This window comes from Acomys minous (assembly GCF_964271855.1).
Source record: "Acomys minous genome assembly, chromosome: 5".
NCBI lineage: Eukaryota > Metazoa > Chordata > Mammalia > Rodentia > Muridae > Acomys > Acomys minous.
In genome coordinates, this window is record NC_140494.1 from 108796327 (window position 1) to 108820246 (window position 23920).

The 23920-nt window shown below is 43.5% G+C and overlaps 1 protein-coding gene across 6 annotated transcripts in view; it reads left to right on the plus strand.

The window, feature by feature from the left end:
• The window catches only part of USP28 (ubiquitin specific peptidase 28), a 58426-nt gene that overhangs the window by 14158 nt on the left and 20348 nt on the right, over positions 1-23920 (plus strand). For 5 of the 6 annotated variants that reach the window (XM_084781327.1, XM_084781328.1, XM_084781329.1 and 2 more), the window contains exons 3-12: positions 228-360; positions 1350-1455; positions 2380-2539; positions 7462-7548; positions 8143-8280; positions 9649-9722; positions 10634-10710; positions 15990-16138; positions 18077-18204; positions 19578-19673. In XM_084781327.1, the coding sequence (XP_084637453.1) occupies positions 228-360; positions 1350-1455; positions 2380-2539; positions 7462-7548; positions 8143-8280; positions 9649-9722; positions 10634-10710; positions 15990-16138; positions 18077-18204; positions 19578-19673 (1148 nt within the window). Of the gene's footprint in view, positions 1-227; positions 361-1349; positions 1456-2379; positions 2540-7461; positions 7549-8142; positions 8281-9648; positions 9723-10633; positions 10711-15989; positions 16139-18076; positions 18205-19577; positions 19674-23920 lie in introns of those variants that run through there. The other variant, XM_084781332.1, reaches the window with a different exon arrangement.

Here is a 23920-nt window from a genome sequence, read left to right on the forward strand (position 1 = left end):
AAAATCCAAGCAGCTTGAGTTTTCCTGCCACCAGAGCTGGAGCCTGTTCCAGGTGCATCGGGCTCCCTGCCTTTGCTAGACTTCCTACTCTGCTTCTGCCCCAGAGCTGTGCTTAGGCTTAGTCCTTGTGTCACCAAGGTAGTAAAAAAACAGCACAGAAAATGTTGCCTATTGTCAGTTCTGCAATGCTTAACTTTTGGAATTTTTTACTTTTTCCTTCCTCTTAGGCCAGTAATGGTGACATCACGCAGGCCGTCAGCCTTCTCACTGACCAAAGAGTGAAGGAGCCCACTCACGACACCGCTGCTACAGAGCCATCTGAAGTGGCAGGGAGTGCTACCAACAGAGAGCTCTTAGCAAGTAGGTCTCGCCTGTCCTGGTCCTTCTCTGAGCCATTGTGGGAGCCAGGCCTAGGTTCAAGCTTTTAAATGGTTTCTTTCATTCCTTCTTGTTAATTTCACTGTGTAGCTAAGGCTGACTGTAACTGTTTTTTCTTCTTGGCTAGTTTTAGTATGTTTGTACTAGGTCACAGGCCAACTTCACAAAGCTTGACCTCCATTTACTATAGATTAGTGTGTGTACAGTTGACTGTCCGTTGCTAGGATGTTTTATACATAGCCGATGTTTTACAGTGATAAAGGCTATTTATTAACCTACAGGTATGGATTGTATTTTTGAGTTTGTGGAATATTAATGTACTTTATTTAGTGTGTGTGTGTGTGTGTGTGTGTGTGCGTGCGCGCGCACATACAGGCCAGAGGATTACTTAAGGTGTTTTATCTATCTATTTACCTTATTTATTTTTCTGTATATGAGTGTTTTGTTTGTGTGTATATCAGTGCATTGCATGATACCCCTTAGAGACCAAAAGAGGGTGTTGCCTCTCTGGAACTGGAGTTTATGAATGGTTGTGAGCCGTCCTGTGCAAGAGCAATGGGTTCTCTTAATTGCTGAGAGCTCTCTCTCCAGCCCCTCTACCTTACTTGTTTTTTGAGACAGGGCTGCTCACTGAACTTGGGACCTACCAGATAGCTAGGCAGCCGCCACCAAGTCTGGACTCTCAACTTTCTCTGCCTCCCCGGGCTGAGCATATAGGCATGTGCTTACCAAGCCTGTCCTTTTATGCAGATGCTGAAATTGGAACTCAGATCTTTATGCTTAAGCAACAAGTACTCTATGCACTGATCCACCTCCTCAGGCCTGATGAGTGGTTTTAGTCGCTTACTTCTGAACTGTCAGGGGTAAGATTGCAGTACAAGATCGTGTACAGATGAGCCACTGTGCTGAGAACTAGGGGTGTGTATGTTCCTTTCTGCACAGGAACTAATGGCTTTTCTGCTTCCTCACAGAAGTGATAGACCTTACTCATGACAACAAAGACGACCTGCAGGCAGCCATCGCCTTGAGTCTTCTGGAGTCTCCTAACATTCAGACCGATGGCAGAGAGCCTAATAGGTTGCTGCTTTAATTCGTGATATTTGTTCTTCATGGTTGCTTTGCTGTATTGTGTCTGGGAAAGCTACTAAGGGGTCATTTTTCTCCTTTATAACATCGAGATAAAAGTTCCCTTTCCGCTTCTCTTCCTTCTTTCTTTGGTTTTGTTTTGAGCCTCAGGGTATCCTGGAATTTGTGCCCCTTTTTCTTCATCCTCCATAGTGCTGGGATTCCAGGTGTTTGCCACCACTTAGGTTTTTTAGTTCACTTTGAAAAGCTGAGGACATGGAGGATCTTAATACAGTCTGTAGTCTTAGAGTAGAGGTCTACAACATTCTATTGTTTCAAGTTACTATGGAAAAACAACAGGCCTGGGTATTTTATAAGTACCGCCTCTGATAGGGTAAGGGCTATCATGTTGACTCAGGTGACCAGGGGATATGCTGTTAGAATTGACACTGATGTGCTACTTGTCTCATGTGAGTCACAGACATGTTTCCAACCATAGCCTTTTGATTTCTGGACTTATTTCCTTACATTGCTGAGTTTCTCTTTCAGAGAAAGGAACAGCATATTTTGTGCTAGGTAGCTTAGAGACTCCTAGCTTTGGCACACTGTCTCTTCCCCTTTTCAGTAGCAAGCTCATCCATGGTTGAATGAAAGCCTTTAACATGGTAGGTGTGAATAGCTTTGACCTGAACTCATTTTCACCGTGGGTCTTATTAGTAATAGTGTCTTATAGAAGGGTTTATATTCATGTTCAGGCCTCACTTTTCACTTACATTACAACCATAGAGCTATTATGTAGCCAGCGGTTGTCCAGTGGATGGTATCCCTGCATTTGAATCATCTGCAAAATTACCAGCATCCTCTGTATAGTAAATCATTCTTCAGCTGTTTTGTTTTTTGTTTTTCTTTTTGATACGTGGTGTTGGCCTGCTACAGAGTGCATGAGGCAAACTCCACAGAAACTAAACGCTCAAAGAGAAAACGCTGTGAAGTTTGGGGAGAAAACCACAATCCCAATAACTGGAGGAGAGTGGATGGTTGGCCAGTTGGGCTGAAAAATGTTGGCAACACGTGTTGGTTCAGCGCTGTTATTCAGGTATTGGGTTCTTAAGAGACAACTATTTGCTCCTGGATATAATTCTATAATATGCTACAATGAAAGATGTGAAGTGTAGCTTCTAAAAGTTAAACAGGACTAGCCAGATAGTTCAGTGGGTAGAGGCACTTGCCAACAAGCCCAGTGAGTGTCATGAGTTTGATCAAGACCCACATGGTGGGAGAAAAGAACTGCACGTTGTTGTCCTTTCTCTACTTGTACACATGTGTAAGGACACACACACTAAATGCAAAAAACAAAATTATGTAAAACTGGGTCGTCTTTGTTGTAGCATTACTATATTTTAGTTAACTTTGTGTTTTGGCTTGGGAATCTCTGATGTCTAAACTGGGCAGTACTGAAAAATAAATATATTAAGTGTTTGGGGTCAGGGTAGCCTGGAGTGAAGGCATGGCAGATGGGCATCTTGGAAAGAGGGCCATAAATTTTTTTTTCATTATGTAGCTCCGGCTGGCCTCAAATTTGTGGTCCTTTGCCTGTACCTCCCAAGTGCTGGGATTTTAGGCATGCACCACCATTATAGGAATGCAACACTATACTAGCTATATACATAAATTTGAAGTAAGTATACGTATACACACATACATTTATCTGTTCCAGGGTGTTGTGTATGCTAGGCAAGCACTCTCTCACTGAGTCACATCCTTAGCCCTGTGAAAACTCTTGTGGGGAGGGTTGTGAAGTCCATAGGACTTGATGATGATGCCTACAAGAGAGGAGTGAGGAAGACTATAAGGCCTGGCTGGAGTAACCGGGTGGCTGAGTGCTGTTTGACACAGGAGGAGTAATTTGTGTGTGCTTGAATTTGCCAGTAAGGCTGCAGGCATGCTGAGTTCAAGATGCCTAAGTTTACATCCTTGAATGAGACACTACACTAGGAGTTAACTGTATGCATTTCAAGTTTAGAAAAGAGTACTATAAGGGTCAAAAGTAAAGCCAAGCAGGTGGATGGATTTCTTCAGAGAGAAGTAGCTATCAGGAAATATTTTCTGGGGCTGGAGAAATGGCTCAGTAGTTAAGAGCACTTGTTGGTCTTGCAGAGGATCCTGGGTTCGATTCCCAGAACCCTCATGGTGGCTTATAATCATCCCTCACTCCAGGCATGGGGTTGCAGGGAATGCAGTACCCTCTTCTGACCTCTTGGGCACCAGGAAAGCATGTGTGCCCATATATTTTATGCAGGCAAGATATCGATGCACACAAAATAAAATACACTTTGTGTTAGAGTTTCTTTTGCTGCAACTAAACACCTTGACCAAAAAGCAAGTTGGGGAGTAAAGGGTGTATTTGGTTTACACTTCCATATCTCACTTCAAGAGGGAAAAACCAGGGCACAGTCACAATCTAAACAAAGCAAACCCAGACTCCCAGCAGTATGAATAACTCAACATCCAACGTCTGGGACCCACTCAGCCTTCTGGTCTCCTCCAAAGGCTTCAGTTACTTCTGCAGCTGTCTGCCCTCTGCTCACACACAGCTTGCCTTCTAAGCTTGGGCAGGCAGCACTTGATGGTGCAGAGCCTCAGCCTCTGCATGAGCCCTTCAGTCCTGGGCCTTCCACTGCTGCTGAGGCTGCACCTTCTTCAGTGGGCTCTTCTGGCCTCACAAGCCAAGTGTTGGCCTCTCTGCTTGAGCCCTTCATGTCTTCAAAACCACTACCACCTGGGTGGCTCTTACACAGTTCCAAGTCTGGCTCCCAGCATGAGGTACAACTTTGGTTGCCTTTGTAGTGTAGCTTCTATATGCTCTCCAGAAACACTTCCCAGAAGATTAAACCTCAGTGTTCTCTTTCCTCCCCTGCCCCCTTGGTTTTTAGAGACAGGGTTTCTCTGTGTAGACTTGGCTATCCTAGACTAACTTTGTAGACGAGGATGGCCTCAAACTCACAGCAATTTGCCAGCCTCTGCCTCCCTGAGTGCTGGGATAAAAGGTGTGAGACACCATGCCCACCCCCAGTGGTCTTTGATTAATCACCACTAAATTCTCAGCTCCAGTCCACCAGCATCAGCTGTTCTGGCAAAGCAAAGGCTTTACCTTAATAGCTCTGGTATCCCATTAATCACAGCTGATTCTTTAGCCCCAGCTAACCAGGACTACAGAATCTTCACACAAAAGGCTAATAGAGTCTTTGCTTTCCGTTGAAAAGTCTCAAGCCAGGCCTCCATTGTCTGCACTGCTCTCAATCTTTTTTTGAGACAGATGGCCTCTGCATCAGCTCCTGCTTCCAGGTTCCTGCCCTGTTTGAGTTCCTGACCTGACTTCCTTTGGTGATCAACAGCAATGTGGAAGTGTAAGCTGAATAAAACCTTCCCCCCAGCTAGGACAGAGGGTAACAGTGCTAGCTAGAGAGAGCTCAGCTAGAGTAAAGGGGCTTCCGCTGCTGTAGGTTGGTTGGGGGTAGCTTGGCTGATAAGGAGGCGTTTTAGCAGAGGTGTGAAGGTGCCTGGGGTTTGGGTTATATAGTTGGGTGCAGAGCATTTGTGAGTAAAAAAGTAGACCATAAATAATCCATGTGAGAATGAGACAGCTGGAACTGGCTGGTTAAAACTGGAGAGCAGGGGTGAGCATTGGAGAGAACTGACTCCTGCAGACTTCCACATACATGACCTGATGTGTGTGTGCTGCCTCCCCAGTGCCTAGTAAGCACATACTTAACTCCGAAGTGTGTCTAGTGGGCAGCAGAGTCAAGTGAGGTGGCTCAAATCTGTAGTCAGCACTTTTGAGGCTGGGGCAGGAGGATTGCTGGAAATCCAGGTCCAGCCTGGGCTTTGTAGTACATTCTGTATGAGCCAAGCTCTGTGAGGCCTTGCCATAAAAAAATACAGAAAGTAGAGTTAGGACTCCCAGTAAGGCATTCCTGCATCTGTCTTGATACGTGTTTTCCTAATGAACTGCTTTCAGCCTTTATTCTCCTCCTCCTCCTCCTCTTCTTCCTTTTGAGAGGTTGATGACTTGGCAGATGGATTTTGGAATAGTTGTCAGTATAGAGAAACCAGTTGACAGTAGGATACCATGTACAAAACCTGAAAACTTATTGTCTTAGATTTTTGATTTTTTGCTTTAAAAAAAAAAAGTTTTCAAGACAGGTTTCTCTGTGTAGCCTTGCCTGTCCTGGACTCGCATTGTAGACCAGGCTGGCCTCGAACTCACAGCGATCCACCTGCCTCTGCCTCCTGAGTGGTAGGATTAAAGACGTAGATTTTTGAATTAGGGACATTCAACTTACAAAGTTTATGTAAACATTCTTAAGTTGAAAAGACCCTACTCTGGTCCTGACCTTCGGATTACTGGGGTACAAAATGAAAGAATAGAGGACTGACTCCAAGTGGGTAACAGCCATGCATGGTGGTGCACACCCTGTAGTTTCAGTGTTCAAGAGGCTACAGCAGAAGGACCAAGAGTCTGAGACCAGCCTAGACTAAATAATGATCCCCTTTAAAATAAACTTACACACGGTTGCATGCATGCATGCACGCATGTACATAGATGAGAGAGGGAGAGAGAGAGAACTGTGCTGTGCTTACACCTAAGATAAGAAGTGACAATTGGAAGGCTAGAGAAATGGTTCAAGTACACTTACTGCACAATCATGAACACATGCCTGCAAGTCTAGGTTCACGAGGGTAGAGGTAGGATCGTGGGTCTGGCTGGCTTCCAGCTCAGCTTAGAAAACGTCACTAGGTTCCAGGAGAGACCTTGACTCTGGGGAATAGGAAGAAAATGATGGAAAACACCTGACACTCTTTCTGGCCTCTGAATGTGCACAGGGACACACACATGCAGGTTTGTTTTAAAATGGATATCATAAAATCCCAGTGCTGTTGAGCCTTGTCTGTTACTACCTCCTGCCCCCACAGACCTAATCATACATGTGTATAGCCTTAGACAAGGTGTTGGTTTATGTTCTTAAACATAACAAATAGAATTATACTTTTCTGTAACCTTTATTTATTTTTAATTGAGACAGAGTCTTGCTATGAAGCCCAGGCTAGCACCTAAAGCTCACTGTGTAGTCCAGGCTGTCTTTGAACCTGAGGCAATCCTTCCAACTTAGTGTCCTCAGATTATAGTCTGAACCTCTGCCCTGTCATACACAGGAAGAGTATTTCTAAGGTTTTTCGTGTTCTTGCACACATTCTAGTCAGTTCATTTTCCTGCTGCATAGTAGCAAGTGAATGCATCTCTACACATTCTTTTAAAAAGATGCATTTTTATTTGTGTACATGTATGTACCCATACCAAGTGCATACAGGAACCCAAGGACCCAGAATGAGGGAGTAGAGTTCTGTAGCTGGAGTTAAAGGTGATTGTGAGACGTACTGTGCGGCCAGGAGCCGAACCCCAGTCTTCTGCAGGAGCAGCAAGTGCTATTACCCACCTCCCCAGCTTCTGGTATCATTTTAATGACATAATTTTCTGTTACTAATATTTATGTCTATGTATTAATTTAGTATTGTTCATTCCTCTTTTTAGGCTTTTTTTTTTTTAACCTAAAAGAATTAATGCTTTGTGCCTAATCATTTTCTTACAATAGTAGAACTGCTAGGTTGACAGTGTACATACTTCTAAAAATGAAAGACAGTATTCATTTAGAGACAGGATGTCACAGTTAATGGTTGGCCTGAAACTCACTGTGTATCCCAGGATATCTTTGAAGTCACTGTACTCCTTTTGCTTCCCCTGGGGTTATGCTGAGGTACTGTGCCTGGCTCTGAAACCTACACTTGAGTTACACATGCCTGTAATCCATAGCAGCCAGAGAAGGCTGAGATAGCAGCATCAGGAGTTGAAGGCCAGCCTTGGTGACATAGGGAGAACAAGGTCAGCCTAAATGACCTAATGAGACCCTGTTAGATCTGCAGTTGTTTTACAAGTAGTTGAGAATTTTTTTTTTTTTTAAGTCTCTCTTTCAGTTGCCTGAATTTCGAAGACTTGTTCTCAGTTATAGCTTGCCGCAGAACATCCTTGAAAGCTGCCGAAGTCACACTGTAAGTTGACACTGAGACAAGGTTCTGTGTTGCTGGACTACATGTGGGAACGGTGATAGTCCTTGGCTGAGTCACTCTTCTTTTGAATAAGAAGTAAGAGTTTACAAAGATAAACAGTTAAGCAGGAGTAAAGTTGGGAAACAGTCCCAAGAAGATGCAGTGAGGCGCAGTGCTGCCCTGTCGGGACACTCAGCCTGGTCTCCAGGTGCTACCCTTTCTTCTGCCATTGGCTGCTTAGGTCAAGGATGCAGAGCAGATTGCTAAGGCAGAGCCCTGGCCTGTCTTAGAAACTTGAATATGTTCTTTGATTGCATCCCTCTTGCCCTTGGACAGCACCTTACTACACTGCATCCTCTTAAGGTGGATGGGCAGCTGCAAAAGCCCCAGAACATTTATTCTGTCTTCCCCTCAGCATGTTCCCTGGCTGCTTCCGACTTCGCCTGTGCTCTAAAGTGACACTTTGCTGTCCTTATCTGGTCCCTCTTTGTCAGTCTCATTGATCTAGAACTTGGTAAATGTGAATTAGAGTTAATAACTTCTCTAATTGTTCAAACTTTCCAAATAAATCTTGTAATATGTCTGTCTTTTCTATAGGAAAAGAGAAATATCATGTTTATGCAAGAGCTTCAGTATTTGTTTGCTCTGTTGTTGGGATCAAATCGAAAGTTTGTAGATCCTTCTGCAGCCCTGGATCTGCTGAAGGGAGCCTTCCGGTCCTCAGAGGAGCAGCAGGTACTGGGTAACTTTGTTCTTTGCCTTTGTTCACACTCGAGTGTTTAAAGTCACCCTTTGTTCATGTGATGCTGCTATTATTTTAAGTGTTGCTTGTGTGACAAGCTCCGAACAAAGCTAGGCAGGATGACTGAGAACCTTCATTTGCCCTTTACCTGCTCTCGAGTGTGTGCTTGTGTGTATGAATGAGAGGTACACGGGGTTCTGGCAGTCCATGCGTATGAGTGAGAATTACACAGAGGGCTGCCACTGCTAAAGGACGAAGAGATAGTGGTAGAAAGAGTAGCAGCGTAACTGGACCCTATGGCTCATGCCCTAATCCCAGTATACAGGGTCAGAGGTAAGAGGGTTACTGCATTGGCAACTAGTAAGCTCCAGGACTTCTAGAGCTACATTGCAAGGGTCTCTAGTAATCAGGGGGTGAAAAGAATAGACTTTGGAAGCAGAAAGGAGATCGAAAAGTAATTCAGTGAGCCAGAGTAAGGGATGATTGAGAAAAAGTCAAGTCCTTTGTCTGATGGCCCAGGTAGAAATTTTGATTTGTTTTGGATTTTGAGACAGGTCTCAGTATTGAACCCAGGTGATATTCGAACTTCTGATCCTCCAACCTCAGCCTCCTGAATCTGGGATTGCAGGCTGCAACATCACTCTGGGATAGAAATCCTCTTTTTCAAACCTCCTAAAGCTGAGTTCAGCAGCTTTTCTCTTTTAGTTATGGAATTCTTTCCTTTTTCCACCTGCTGCTAGCTCAGAGCTGTTACAATAGTAGCAGCTTCTTTCTGCATACAGTGTTTGTTTGTTTGTTTGTTTGTTTTTTGAGACAGGGTTTCTCTGTGTAGCCTTGACTGTCCTGGACTCACTTTGTAGTCCAGGCTGGCCTCGAACTCACAGCGATCCACCTGCCTCTGCCTCCCGAGTGCTGGGATTAAAGGCGTGCGCCATCTGCATACAGTGTTAAACCCACTCTCTTGTTACAAGGCCACATAGCTAGCTGACATACTCAAAACAGTTTCTAAAATTGCCTTTCTCCATCAGTACTCAACAGTATTTTAGTGGACTCTAGTTCCTTATGCCTTTTTAAAAAAATGCCTAATTGGAGATGGTGCTTGTTTTTCTGTCACACACATGTGTGGCCAGCCCTGTAGAGTTCTGCTTTCTTCCTGGCCCAGCTAAATCACATGACACTAAAGCCCTGTGTTTGACTCTAGTCACTGGGCTCCCTGCTCCTGTGTCTTTTGCAAGTTTTCCCCCTAAAAAGGAGATTATGTCATAGGAATGGAGTATTTATTTGTGGGCTTAAAGGCAAACCTTCATTTCTCTGAGTACAGTATTGCATCTAACTTACTGCAATTTGTGCCTCTCTTATAGCAAGATGTGAGTGAATTCACACACAAGCTCCTGGACTGGCTGGAGGATGCGTTCCAGCTAGCTGTTAATGTTAAGTGAGTGTTGAGGGTTTGTCTGCACATCCTTCTGGCTCGCAGTGGCCACTGAGAGCGACTGGTGGGGAAAGTCACTCTTGTCACATAGCAAGTGCTGCTGCTTGCCAAACCTCTTCGCGGCCACGGAGCTGTTTCTCGTTGTGTAGCTTTTCCCCCTAGAGCTCTAGACTGTCCCCTTAATGTTTTTCTTTCTCTCCTGAAAGATCCCCAACTAACTGTTTGGTTGTAATATGTGATTGAAAGCAGGTAAACAAATCCTAGACATGGACATGGTGTGTAGTATGGAACCATTGTATTTAATGTCACTCACCTGTGACATCTGCTTACATTTATGGAGGATGGAGTCAGTCACTCCAGCCATGGACACAGGTGGAAATCAGGGCCACAAGGACATGTATCATCCATTTGTGGCCGCCAAGAACCTGCTTTTCTAAATAGTTTTAAGTCTAAAGTTGGAGAATTAAGTACTATGAAATAGTTGGTAACTGGGAACTTACACAGCAAGCTACAATTTAAGACAGGCTTTAGAAAAAGAAAATTTGCTAATTCTGTTGTGCCACTGGGAAAATTTTTAAAGTATTTATTTGTAAAACTCTGGGAGAGTCCGTTCTTCACTATGTTATTCTCTACCTTGTATATACATGTCATCAGGCATAGCTGTGTATCGCAAATGTATATACACATGTATTTGTCACTAAGTGTGACTCCCGAACAGCCTGGAGACTAATCAGTGTCAGGCGTCTTCTGGTCAGCCTGTGTCTGAGCTGAGCTGTGCCCTTGCTGCCTTAGATGCCGTGTGGCAATCTGTGGTGATGAGAATGGAGTGCTGTGGTTTCTTACTGCGCTGGGGTTTTATGAGCATATATTTAATTCAACTGATACAGCATTGTCTATCTCTTTTAAAATATCAGCAATCCCAGGAGTAAATCTGAAAATCCCATGGTGCAGCTGTTCTATGGTACTTTCCTGACAGAAGGGGTTCGAGAAGGTAAAGTCTTTGTCATGTGTGTTACTTCTGAGCTGTGACTGATTCTCACTGCTATGACCTTTCAGGGAGACAGGATAGACTTGAAAGTTCAAAAACCCTGGTCTGAACACTTTCTCTGGCTTTTCTCTGTGTGACTATGGACACGTGGTCTGAATCCTCAGGCTCTTGGTCTGTGCATTGGGCACAGTCTTTGTCCTAGAACTGTCATGTTAGATTGTATAACATCTGTGTTGATGGCAGTGATGCTACTTAATTTTTTCTATTGCTTTTCCTGATGTAACATCTATTCTAAGATTTAACACAATCAAACTGCCAGAAACGCTTGTCTACTCTGAATAGTTAGATACACTGTTGGCTAGGCACAAAATTTTCTTTTTTCTTTTTTAAAGATTTATTTATTTATAATATATACAGCGTTCTGCCTAAATATAGGCCTGTACACCAGAAGAGGGCACCAGGTCTCATTAAAGATGGATATGAGCCACCATGTAGTTGCTTGGAATTGAACTCAGGAACTCTTGAAGAGTAGACAGTGCTTTTAACCGCTGGGCCGTCTCTCCAACCCCCAAATTTTCATTTTTTAATTGAAGGATTTTTAACTATGTACAAATAGAACAATATCAAAACCCGTGAATTCAGCAGCTTGTCAGGCCGTGGCCTGCCATTCCCTGCACAGCCCCTGTCTGCTCTTCTCATTTATTTATTTATTTATTTTTAAAGGTTTTTCGAGACAGGGTTTCTCTGTGTATCCTTGGCTGTCCTGGAGTCACTTTGTAGACCAGGCTGGCCTCGAACTCACAGCTATCTGCCTGCCTCTGCCTCCTGAGTGCTGGGATTAAAGGCATGCACCACTACGCCTGCCTTATTTTTATGTATTTTTAATGTTCAGTGTTTCAGTGGTGTGTGTCTGTGTGTGTTTAAAGATTTATTTATTACATATACAGTGCTCTGCCTGAATATATGCCTGCACACTAGAAGAGGGCACCAGATCTCATTATAGATGGTTGTGAGCCACCATGTGGTTGCTGGAAATTGAACTAAGAACCTCTGGAAGAGCAGACAGTGCTCTTAACAGCTGAGCCGTCCCTCCAGCCCACATTTTTGTTGTTGTTGGTTTGTTTTTTTGAGAAAGGTCTCATATATGATGTAGGCTAGCCTAAAATTTCCTGTGTAGCATAAGGTAAGACTTCAAACCTACATCAATCCTTCTGCATCATCAGCCTCCCATGTGATTACAGGCATGTACCACCACTGGGGTTATTTTTCAGATTTATTTGTTTAGGTTTTTCGAGACAGATTTCTCTGTGTAGCTTTGGCTATCCTGAACTCGATTTCTAAACCAGAGCGGCCTCCAACTCGCAGTGATCCATCTGCCTCTGCCTCCCAAGTGCTGGGAGCCACCGTGCCTCACATTTATTAGGTCTTGATTTTTGGTACTAGACTTGAACCCAGAACTCATGCTGCATTCTTTTTGTGGGGTGGGTTCGAAACCAGGTTTCTCTGTGTCACCCTGGCTTTCCTGGACTGGCTTTATAGACCAAGCTGGCCTCGAACTCACAGAGATTGCCTGCCTTTGCCTCCCAAGTGCTGGGATTAAAGACATGTGCCACCACTACCTGGCTTATGCTGCATTATTACTGCTACACCCACAGCCCTGATAATATTAGATAATAGTCCAGTACCACGTATATCAGCTACTACTTTCTTGCTATGATAAAATACCATGACCAGGGAAACTTACAGAGAAAGGGTATTTTGGGTTATGGGTCTGGAGGGTTAGGATCCATAATGGTGGGGAGAACTTGGCAATGGGCAGCTGGTGGGAAGCAGAGAAATCACATCTTTTTTTTTTTTTTAAAGATTTATTTATTATGTATACAGTATGCATCAGATCACATTATAGATGGTTGTGAGCCTCCATGTGGTTGCTGGGAATTGAACTCAGGACCTCTAGAAGAGCAGTTAGTGCTCTTAACTGCTGAGCCATCTCTCCAGCCCCGAGAAATCACATCTTTAACTGTAAGCGTAAAGCAGCCAGAGCAAACTGGAAGCAGGGCAAGGCTGTGAACTCTCAAAGACTGCCTCCCAGTGACATATTTCCCCTAACAAGGCTGCCATCCTGAACAGCACTCTCCAACTGGAGACCAAGTGTTCAAATATCTGAACCTGTGGGAGGCATTTTTCACTTAAACTGCATCATCCCACACCCTGGCCCCCATTAGGCCCATGGCCATATCATAATGTAAAATGTAGTTAGTCTAACTTCAAAAGTCTTTTATAGGTTTTCATAGTCCTCAACACTATTTAAAAGTCCAGAGTCTCTTTGAAGCAATCTCTTAATTGTAACCCTTTATAGAATCAAAAAACAAATTACATACTCTCAACATATAACGGCACAGAATATACATTCTCATACCAAAAGGGACGAATGGGGGCATAGTGAGGAAATACTGGACCAAAATAAGAGCATAGCCCAGCAAGACAAAACCCAGATCCTGTAGCTCAATGTCTGGTGTTTAGGGCTTCAGGTATAAAGGGCTTAATGTCTCTAAGCCAGCACTATGTGGACAACAGCCATTGTCAACTTTGGCTGCCTGCTTGGGGCAGATCCTTGCCTCCTTGCATCACATTAGCAGAAGCTTTTATTCTTGTTGCTTTCTAGGCGTTCTCTTTTTACACTTTGGAAGCTTGCTGCATGTGCTCTTGCCCTGAGGAAGCCCTTCTCTTTACTGTAGCACAGAGCAGCCTCATGGACTTCTACCAGTTACAGCCTTTCTTTCAGCATGTATCTTGGTTGTAACATTAAACAGTGTTCTTTTTCTCTCCAAACTACATTTTGTATTTTGTTCTGTCTCACTTGTTCATTTCTTGGTAGACCTGCATTAACAATAATAACCATGCTACAAACCTGACGTTATTCATTCTTGATATTTTCTCTGCCAAGTAAATCGGTCCACTATTTTAAAATTTTGCCTCAGGCAAGTTCTTAGGACAAAGGCAGAAGGCAGCCCTGGTTCTTTGCCAAAATAACACAGGACTGGCCTTTTCATGCTGCCAGTCCTGGTTTCTCTCAGAAACCTCTAGTGCTGGGCCTCCACAGTCCCCATTGCTCTCAGCACTGTTGTCTTTTAGGCTTCTATTAAAACAGTCCTTTAAGCTCTCCTTACAACATTCAACGCTTTTGGGTCCAGATTTTTGTTTTGGTTTGGTTTTGTTGTTGTTGTTGTTTCCCCCCCCCCCCCCCCCAAGACAGGGTTTCTCTGTATAACTCTGGCTGTCCTGGAATTCTCTCTAGTCCAGGCTGGTCTTGAACTCAGGGAGATCCACCTGCCTCTGCTTCCCAAGTGTTGGGATTAAAGGCATGTGCCACCACCACCCCGCCCTGGGTCCAGATTCTTGATAGCAACAGGCCATCAAGATTGTGATTCTCTGGTATCTGCATTAGTTACTTTTCTGTTGTGATAAAGCACCATGACCAAAGCAGATTATGAAGTTTAATTATGGCTACTGCTCCAGAGGGGTACATGTCCATCATGGTAGGAGTCATGGCATCACTTAGCAGGCTTTGTGGCAGGAACAGAAAGCTGAGAGAACAGTCTTAACTGCAAGCATGAAGCAGAGAGCAACTGACGGTAGCATGAAGCAATGGACTCCATAAGGCCACCTCCAGTGATGTACTTCTCCACAAAGGCCATACCCCCTAAACCTACAGACTGTTTATAAGCAGTGCTGCGAACTGGAGATGAAGCGATCAATCATTCCTCATTAAATCACACAGGCAACTTTTCCAATAATGAGCATATAAGTGTCAAATATTGTGTGTGTGTGTGTGTGTGTGTGTGTGTGTGTGTGTGTGTGTGTGTGTGTAGTGTCCTTGTCTTAGTTAAAGGTAGAGTTAATGGATGAAAAAAAATGACTTCCTAGGTATGGTGGAGGAGAAAGTTTATTGTAGGTAGGTGGTAGAGCATAGCAAGAGGCAGGGGCATCTGGGGGAGTCCACAATGGACATGACCCTAAGCCATGTAGGGAGAGTGGAGGTACTAGCTACAGCATCCTTGGAGGCCCCAGAGAGAGTACATCAGGTCACCAAAATGGTTGGATTATATAGGGAAAGTCATTTGAAGGAAGGGCATGCCAGCTAGTAGGATTCTGTAACAGGTAGGGACAGAGGGGTGCTGGGAGAATCTGGTACCCAAGTCCACTTTGATATCTTAAATAAGCACCTTGGCCGTTCTCAGAGGCCACGGAGTAGTGCTGCTTACTGACTTGCTCCTGTGGTTCACTCAGCCTGTTTTCTTATAGAGCCAGGACCACCAGCCTAAGGATGTCATCGTCCACAATGGGCAGGGCCCTCCCCCACCAATCCCTAATTAAGAAAATTCTCCACAGCTGCATCTTATAGATGTATTTTCTCAATTAAGGTTCCTTCCTTTCTGATAACTAGCTTGTGTCAAGTTAATATCAAACTAGCCAGCACAGTCCTATATTATTTTTTTATGAGACTGCCTCTCCCCCCCCCAAAAAAAGACGGAGAAATTATTGAGGAATATACTTCAAGTCAGCTTACCTCCACATGTGCCTGCATGGGTTAGTAAATCTAATCCCTACACAAAGGAGTGAGGGCTAACCTGGACCACTGAGCTCAGAGTTGAATCAATACTGAAATCTCCTCTCTCCGAGAATGCAATCCAGGACTGCCCGTGTAGAGTCAGTAGTGTCCACTCAGCCCCAGCCTCCAGTGTGGCTCGTGTATGACTGCTTGGCAAGTGTCATTTCAGCCTCTCTGGGCTCCATTTCTACCCTTCCCTCCCCCCCCCCCCCTTTGAGATATTTTGTCTTATTATTGATTCTTTGAGGCAGGGCCTTGCTACGTGGTTCAGGGTGCCCTTGAATTCTCAATAGTTTTTCAAGAACCTGATTTGCGTATAATAACCCCCTAGCTCTCCCAGTCTGGAATTAACTGTTTACATCCCAACATACATACTTAACATTTCACACAGTCCTCGCTGCTCTGCTTCTGTAGTCTTATTCCAGTCCAGCCAGGACCTTGTAGATGGGTCTTTGGTAGGAGGCATGAGCCTCACGTGGCTTTGCTTCTGCAGCATTGGTGGTTGCTCGTTGCTCATGTTCAGGTCCATGTGTATTTCTGACTTAAGTCTATTTCTGACCAGTTCTCAGGAGACTATTGAAGTCTAGAAGGTGGTGTCTCAGTGGAGCCAGAAAGACAGACTTTAAACAGTGGTGACGCTTTAACGCCCCTCCCTCCCTTCTTTGCCTAGGAAAGCCCTTTTGTAACAATGAGACCTTCGGCCAGTATCCTCTCCAAGTAAATGGGTATTGCAACTTAGACGAATGTTTGGAAGGGGCCATGGTGGAAGGTGACATTGCGCTGCTTCCTTCCCACCATTCAGTGAAGTATGGACAAGAGGTAAGGGTAAATTTTTATTTGTTCTCCAGTGACAAAGCCAGTTAAGTAGGACTGGACTTTAGGCGAATGAGTCCATCAAGTGTTAGGGAGCCACACACTGAACACAGCTTGAGTCTGTCTCCTCTTTCACCAGCTGATGTGACTCAGTCAGTCTCCATGCTTTGATAAAGCTTTTGCTAAAACTGAGTTACTCATGGAAAGGTTTATGCATCTTCTGATGTGCTCAGTATGGCCAAGTCTCTCTTTCTGTTGAAGGCCACCTGTACTGAATAGGGAGAAAACACTCCCTCCATAGTTTTGCAGGGTAAAAGTGAGTAACTTCTATGGTATGCCATTTAGAATATTTTCCCTATTGAAGTATTTATTGTTTTCAATTGTAAATTCTGTCTTTGCTTTTACTTTTTTTTTTTAATGTAATTTTCATTTATTTTTGTGGGATTCTTGTTTTCTGATGGGTTGTAGAAAAAGTGTGGTTAACGCAACAGAAATATCTCACCATTCCGGTGAGGCAGGACTTTGTGCTCAGCATTGTGGCATGATTGCCGGCACTGCCTCAGATGGCTGGCTCTCCTCTCATACACATCTTGAGGCAAAATTGTGGCTTTTGGGGCTGTCCAACTCAAGAATTCTGAGAGGAGAAAGTGACTTGAATTAAAGTACAGCGCCTGACATAGGCCTGTGCGGTTGTTTTAGCTCTAGAAGGGGCTGGGATATGGAGAGCGCTTCCTCCTCAGCGTCTCCAGGAAAGAACGAGCTCTGGGGGTGGTTGCTATGTGTGCAAGCCAATGCTTTCTCTTAAGAATGAATGAGCTCCTTACGCAGTATCCAAGGACAGGATTCTATCAAAATAAAGCCTAGCAGGAGTCATTGTTTGTTTAATTAGATTTAACCCAGAGGAGCCAGGCAAAAGTGGCTCATACTTGTAATTCTGTGACATAAGAGACTGATGAGTCAGAGGATTGTTGCAAGTCCCAGGTCAGCTCTGGCTGCTTAGTGAATGAGACCCTGTCTCAAGAAGCAAACAAGAAAGAGTAAAAGGTTCAACTAGTCAGTTGCTTCACCTGGTTCCAATAGGGCCTCTGAAGGTGATGAAGGGAGCACCACTGAACCCTGGTACAAGGATGCTTTACAGTTACTCCTGGGAACCTCTGGCCTGCAAGCGGGGGAGGGGGTGATGGGTGGGTCAGGGGCTGGGGGATGGGGTAGGAGGGTGGGGGGGCCAGGGAACAGACGACTGAGCAGAGCTTCCTTGCAGCCATGCTTTTTCCTCAGCTGTACTAAGTGTATTGAAATGGGTTACTTTCATTTTAGAAAGCAACCGTTTCCTACTCTGAAACTCTGGGTGTCATTGTAGATTCACTTGACTGACTTTATTTTCAGAAATTTGTGTCCTGGAACTCAGAGATTATTTTCCTCAGAAACATGAAAAATTATAACATCCTGAGATTATTTAAATTTTTCCTTTTATACATAAACAAGACTTAAACTGTAGCTAGCTGTAAATAAACAGTATATAATATATTTACACTGTTTGTCTTTTTAGATGATTATTGGATATAGTTACCCCCTACTTACATGCTGTTAGGCTGTTTTCCATAAGATCTGAACATCTTGAATACTGATGACCCACTTAGGGAATGGCTTGTGTTAGTGTTTGGTCAGTTCTTGTACTCCGAGGTGGTTATTTCTAAGGATGATGGTTGAATGCAGTGTTGGTGGCTAGCTAGTAGATTTGGTGTCTGAGGAGTATTTGGCCATGCTCTCCAAATATGATTCTAAGAATTTAAGGTTAGTATGTGAGGTAAAATGCTGTATAATATACATTTGCCTTGAATATAAATTCCATATCAAAAGCAGTTTTGTGAAGGATGTTTCAAATGTGCCTGTTATTTCCTGACATTAATGTTTCTTTTCCCCATGTTTCTACCTTGGACATAGCGTTGGTTTACAAAACTGCCTCCAGTGTTGACCTTTGAACTCTCCAGATTTGAGTTTAATCAGTCTCTTGGGCAGCCAGAGAAAATTCACAATAAGCTGGAATTTCCTCAGATTATTTATATGGATAGGTGAGTCTTGGCTCATTGACTTTGATGTTCAATGCAGCAGTAGAGTGACTGTGAGCTTGTGTGTGGAGATGGCCTGGACATCTGGATCCTGAGTGCATTTCAAGTCTGTGAACCTGGGTTTGAGTTTGTACTTCTGAGAATCTCCCCGAGTGCTGTGATTGAGTAGCTAGGCTTGTGTGTGGGCTCAGAACATAACATCTTGCTGTGAACCAATAGAGTGAACAATGCAAAGCAGGTGCCCCTTTATATTCTAGGTAACTCTGTATCTACACAAACCAGAGGAATACAACTAAGTTTCTAATTATACTTAGGTTTCTGTTTCACCAAATTGGGGAACATAACTTCCTTCATCTCTGACGCTCCAGCCACCATGTAGAAAATGGATGCTTTTTCTAATAAGGATCCAGTTGTGAGGGGCGGGGAGAGAGAGAACCAGAACCAGAACCCAATATTAGCAAGGAAGCAGATCAGTCTCAGCATAGTGATGTCAGAGCCCATCCCCACACCTCCTGGGATTTCAGGCACTTTTTCTTTGTTTAGCATAAAAGAGAATCCATACTCTCTGGTTTTGCTTTTTGACTCCTAGCATTTTCATAGAAATTTAGGGAACATTTCATAGAAATTTCTGCCAGATGAAGGATTTTCATTTGGTTGGATTGTGTCACACCTGTCACTCAGTCTGGGGAGAAATGACATCTTAGATTGTGGCTTTTTGCTTCTGAATGCTGTGTCTACTATTTTTTTATATCTTTACTTATTTCTCTCAGTGATGTTTCTTATAAGTTTTGGTATATAGCCCTCCCATATAGTGTGATTAAATTCATCATCAGGTAAATCATACTTTTGATAGTATGAGTTTTTGAAATTTTACTCTTGGAGCAGATGGAAATAAAGATGGTTGTATAGGTTATTGTATCCTCAGCTCTGCTGTGGCCCGCAGCTAGAGAACCGCCCTGCTTCCTTTGCTGTCTCTGTACCTTTGTTTCTTTTTTCACCTTACTACACTGGCTTCACCTTTAGTCAGGCATTAGGAACAATGGGGAGAGCAGGCATCCTTGCCTCGTTGCTGACCTTGGAGTTGGGGCTGTAGCCCTGGGTTTGATCCACAACAATGCACTAAACTGGGTTTGGTGGCTACCCCTGTAATTTAGCACTAAAAGGTGAAAGAGCAGAAATTCTAGGGCATCCTCACTTATAGAAGGAGTTAGAGGTCAGTACGGGCTATGAGATTCTGTCTACAGCCAAAGATCAAAATAAATAAAATTAATATTTGCTATTCCATAGCTGCCTGTTTTGAGGAAGTCTTCTTCTCAGGGATTTTGTCACTAATAGTTGCTAATATAACTTGTATCCATGGGTTATTGTTTGCTTAGGTACATGTACAAGAGCAAAGAGCTTATTCGAAGCAAGAGAGAGAGTATTCGGAAATTGAAGGAGGAAATAGAGGTTCTGCAGCAAAAATTGGAAAGGTGAGTCTGTGGGTATTTTTATGCTTAGAAATATAAAGCAAAAAAAAATGTTAAGATCAGGTATTGTGTTAAAAGTCTAGAGTATAACTAATAACTAGTGTTTTATAAAATAGCCAATACCCTCATTTTAAGTGCAAAGGAATCTTCAAGGCCGGCTAATATCATCTGTGGGTGAGTGGTCTTTGGGGACTCAAGCATACTGTTTATCTTCCCTGCTCCTCTTGCTCTCTGACTAGACAACCATGAGAGGCAGAGGCCGCGCTGTCATTCACTTGTCTTTGTTTCTTTTTGAGATGGAGTCTTCTGTGCCCAAACTCAAAGACGATGACCTTGAACTTCTTATTCTCCTTTACCTTTACCTCCCCAGGGTTAGGATTGCAGTGGCCTCCGGGCCTGGCCATTTTACTTGTGGGAAGTGGGCTTGTGAAGCGTTGAGATAGGGTGGTGCTGCCTGAGGACGTGAGCTAAAGCTCTTGGTAAATGCCAGTCAGACTCTGCTTTCCTTGCTTTGCAGACTAACCCAGATTTCCTTACAAGGTATTTAGAGTCTAGATAGATCCTTTGGTTTAATGTACAAAGGAAATCCATTCACTGTCGGTGGCTTCCTTCCTCCCCTTCATTTATTAACAGTCTCCTGCCACCACCCCACAGCACCCAGACCACTGCTCGGTCATTAATTTCTCCAAGGGACACAAGTTCCACCCAGATGCAAGATTAACATTTAGCATTATTTACTCTGTGTGGGTTGTGGGTGTGAGAGTGAACACGTGTGCTATGGCATTCATACGATGGTCAGATGACAACTTGCAGAATCAATTCTCTTCAACCTTTATGTGGATTCTAGGGCTTAAAGGTCACCAGGCTTGTGTGACAAGTTCCTCCATCTGCTGAGCCATGCCCCCGCCCCAATTATTTTTAGAGAACTTAAAAGAACCCAAGAATCTGTAAGACTTTGGGAGTATTTTCCTTAGTGAAATACTACTTTTGATTTCGTAAAGACTTGTTTTATTTTTAATTATGTGTATGTTGTATCTATATGATTATGTGCACCTTTGAGTGCTGGAGACCACAAGAGAATGTCAGGCCCTGGATGCAGTTAGACTGTGAGCCTCCCACAGTGTTGGGAGTAGACTGGCATCCTCTGTAAGAGGAGTATGCCTTACCTCCTGAGCCCCTGCTCTGGCTTTAAACTCAAATGGTTTTAACTTTAACTTCTTGGGTTTATATTTATTTATTTACTTATTCTGTGTGTACATGTGTGAACATGTGTGGAGGTCAGAGGATACTCTCCAAAGTCGAGTCTCCCCTTCTGCCATATGGGTTCTGGGAACCCAGCTCAGAGGGGCAGCCTTCGGATCAAGCACCTTTCTCCATCCCCTCAGCCATCTCACTGGCCAAAGTTTAACTTTCTAGATATGATTTAAAGATTAGACAGGGTGGAGAGGTGACTCAGCACTCAAGAGCATTTACTGTTGTTGCAGAGGACCTAGCTTTGGTTCCTAGCATCCATATGGCAGCTTAGAGCTACCTGTGGTTCCACCTCCAAGAAATTTGATGCCCTCTGACGTCTGTAGATTCCTGCACACACGAGACATACCAACAAACATGCAGGGAAAACACACTTAAACATAAATAAATGAGTGGATTTTTTTTTAAAACCTACACAAAAATGCTTGTATGTATATATGTATGTGACACACTCTGGGCAAAATATCCAAGAACTTATAAACATACTGTGAGGTGGGGCAGGTAACATTCATGGTTTTTTATACAATTTTGTATTTGAATTTTATTAACACACTTTCTGTTTATAAGTGTGAAAAATAACTGCAGGCATCGTGACCAGTAATCTCAATATTTGGAACCCTAAGGCAAGAAGATTGAATGAGTTTGAGGCTGGGCTATGTAGGTAGTATGGCTCAGGCCAGCCTGACTATAGTTTAAATTCTGTCTCAGAAAAACAAAAGGGTAGGGCATGGTGGAGCATGCTATGATCCCAGTACTCAGGAAGTAGAGACAGGAGGAACAAGAGCTCCCAGCCAACTTGGATTATAAGTGACCTTGTCTCAGAAAACAATCAAAATGCTTATTATTTCTTCCCTAAAATGATAAGGATATTTAGTGTAAGTTTTTTTCTGTACAGGGTAGGCATGCATTTTTTAAACCATTGCTGTTTTGTTGGTGGTGGTTGTTAGTTTTTGTTTTTAACTCTGGTGATGCTTGAAAGCCACCTTGTACATGGTAGGCAGATGCTGTATTCCTGGACTGCATCCCATCCCACCCCATCTCTTGCTCTGATCCTTTTAGTCAAAACTGATGCTGCATTATGTGAAGTAGTTGGCTTTAAGGAGCTTGAGCTCAGAAGTGGTTGTTATAAATAAACATAAGTTTTTTTTTTTTAGAGGAAAACCTTCTCTGGGATTTTATATAAGTATTCTATTAAAATGGAACAAGCCTGAGAGGAGTTAGAGGTGGAGGCTAGTGCCCACTCCTGTGCCAGGTTCCCAGTTATGCTGCCTCTGAGGTGTGCATTGAATAGAGTTTGATAAGTTTGTAATGGAAGAGCCAAGTGCACATCAGGGCTTGAACTAGCTCACCCTGGGCAGGCACATGCCATCTCTCCATTTGTGACTTGCAAGACAAGGCTATGGCTGCCTTTGCTGTCTGCTTTCTATTGTGTGTTTGATGCTGAGTTAAAGTGCCTGTTATTTTCTACTCTCATTTTCAATTTCCTCTTTTTCGTTGTTGTCTTTTAATACATACTTATTTATAAAGTATTAAGCTTGTATGTGTGCCAGCAGGTCAGAAGAGGGCACCAGATCTCATGTAGATGGCTGTGAATCACCATGTGGTTGCTGGGAATTGAACTCAGGACCTTTGGAAGAGCAGCCAGTGCTCTTAACCTCTGAGTTATCTCTCCAGCCGAGGTTTGGGGATTTTTGAGACAAGATCTCACTAATGTAAACCGTGGTTGGCCTGAACTTGCTATGTGAACCAGGCTGACCTTAAAGTTATAATGATTTGCTGCCTCTGCCTGTAAGTGCTGGAATTACAGGTGTGTACTGCCGTGCTCTGCTTATTTAGTTAACTATAATAACTACTGTTGTTGCCGAGGTGGGATCTCCTCTGAGATCCAGGGTGTGCTCAACCAATATGTATCTGAGGATTACCCTGGTTTCCTGTCTTCCTGCCTGCAGGTACTGGGTGCTGGATTGAGCGTTACCATGTCTAGTTTGTGTAGCACTAGGAGCAAACTAGGGTTTCGTGCATGCAAGGCAAACAGTCTACCCACAGCCAGAGCCCGAGCCCTAGTATTTTTGTTTTGTAATGTGCTTTTTGGTACAGAAATAGTTGGCTTTCTTAATTCTAAGTTTAAATGCATTTCTTTCTACTGTATTTAAGAAAGAAAAATGAAGCGGGGCATGGTGGCACACACCTTTAATCCTAGGACTCCGGAGGCAGAGGCAGGTGGATTACCGTGAGTTCAAGGCCAGCCTGGCCTACAAAGTGAGTTCAGGACAGCCAAGCTACACAGAGAAACCCTGTCTTGAAAACAAACAAACAAAAATGAATGAAAGAAAGAAAGAAAAAGAAAAGGTGCCTGTGCTCTTTTGTATGAAGGAAATTCAAATAATGAAGTTACTGAGGTGAGCCAGTTAGGTTGATTATCCTCTTTAAACTCTACTTTAGGGAACTCTAGAATCCATTGAACTAAATCTCCATAGTGAGCTTAAAGTACTGTATATGCTAGTAATAGCATATTATGATGTATCATTAAAATAGTTTAGAGGCTGGAGTGATGGCTCAGAGGTCAGCAGTGTATGCTGTGCTTACAGAAGACCTGAGTTCAGCTCCTGACACTCATGTCCTGTGCCTCACAACCACCTGTAACTCAGGCTTCGAGGAATCCATGTCCTCTTCTGGACTCCAGTACCCACGTACATGCACACACGCACACTTGAAATTGTAATCTAAAATCTTGTGGAGCTAGAGAGATGGTGCAGTAGTTAAGAACATTTGCTGCTCTTGCGGAGAGTCCAGGCTCAGTTCTCAGGATCCACACAGCAGCTCATAATGGTTCTCTGGGATCCCATACCTCTGTATGCACCTGGGGCACCAGGCATTCATGCGGCGCACAGACATAACCGTAAAACGTATTCTTATTTGAGAATATTATTTAGTCTTCCTGGAGAAATCGTGAATAATTTATACCTGGCCTATGCCGTTGGTCACATTCATGGGTATGT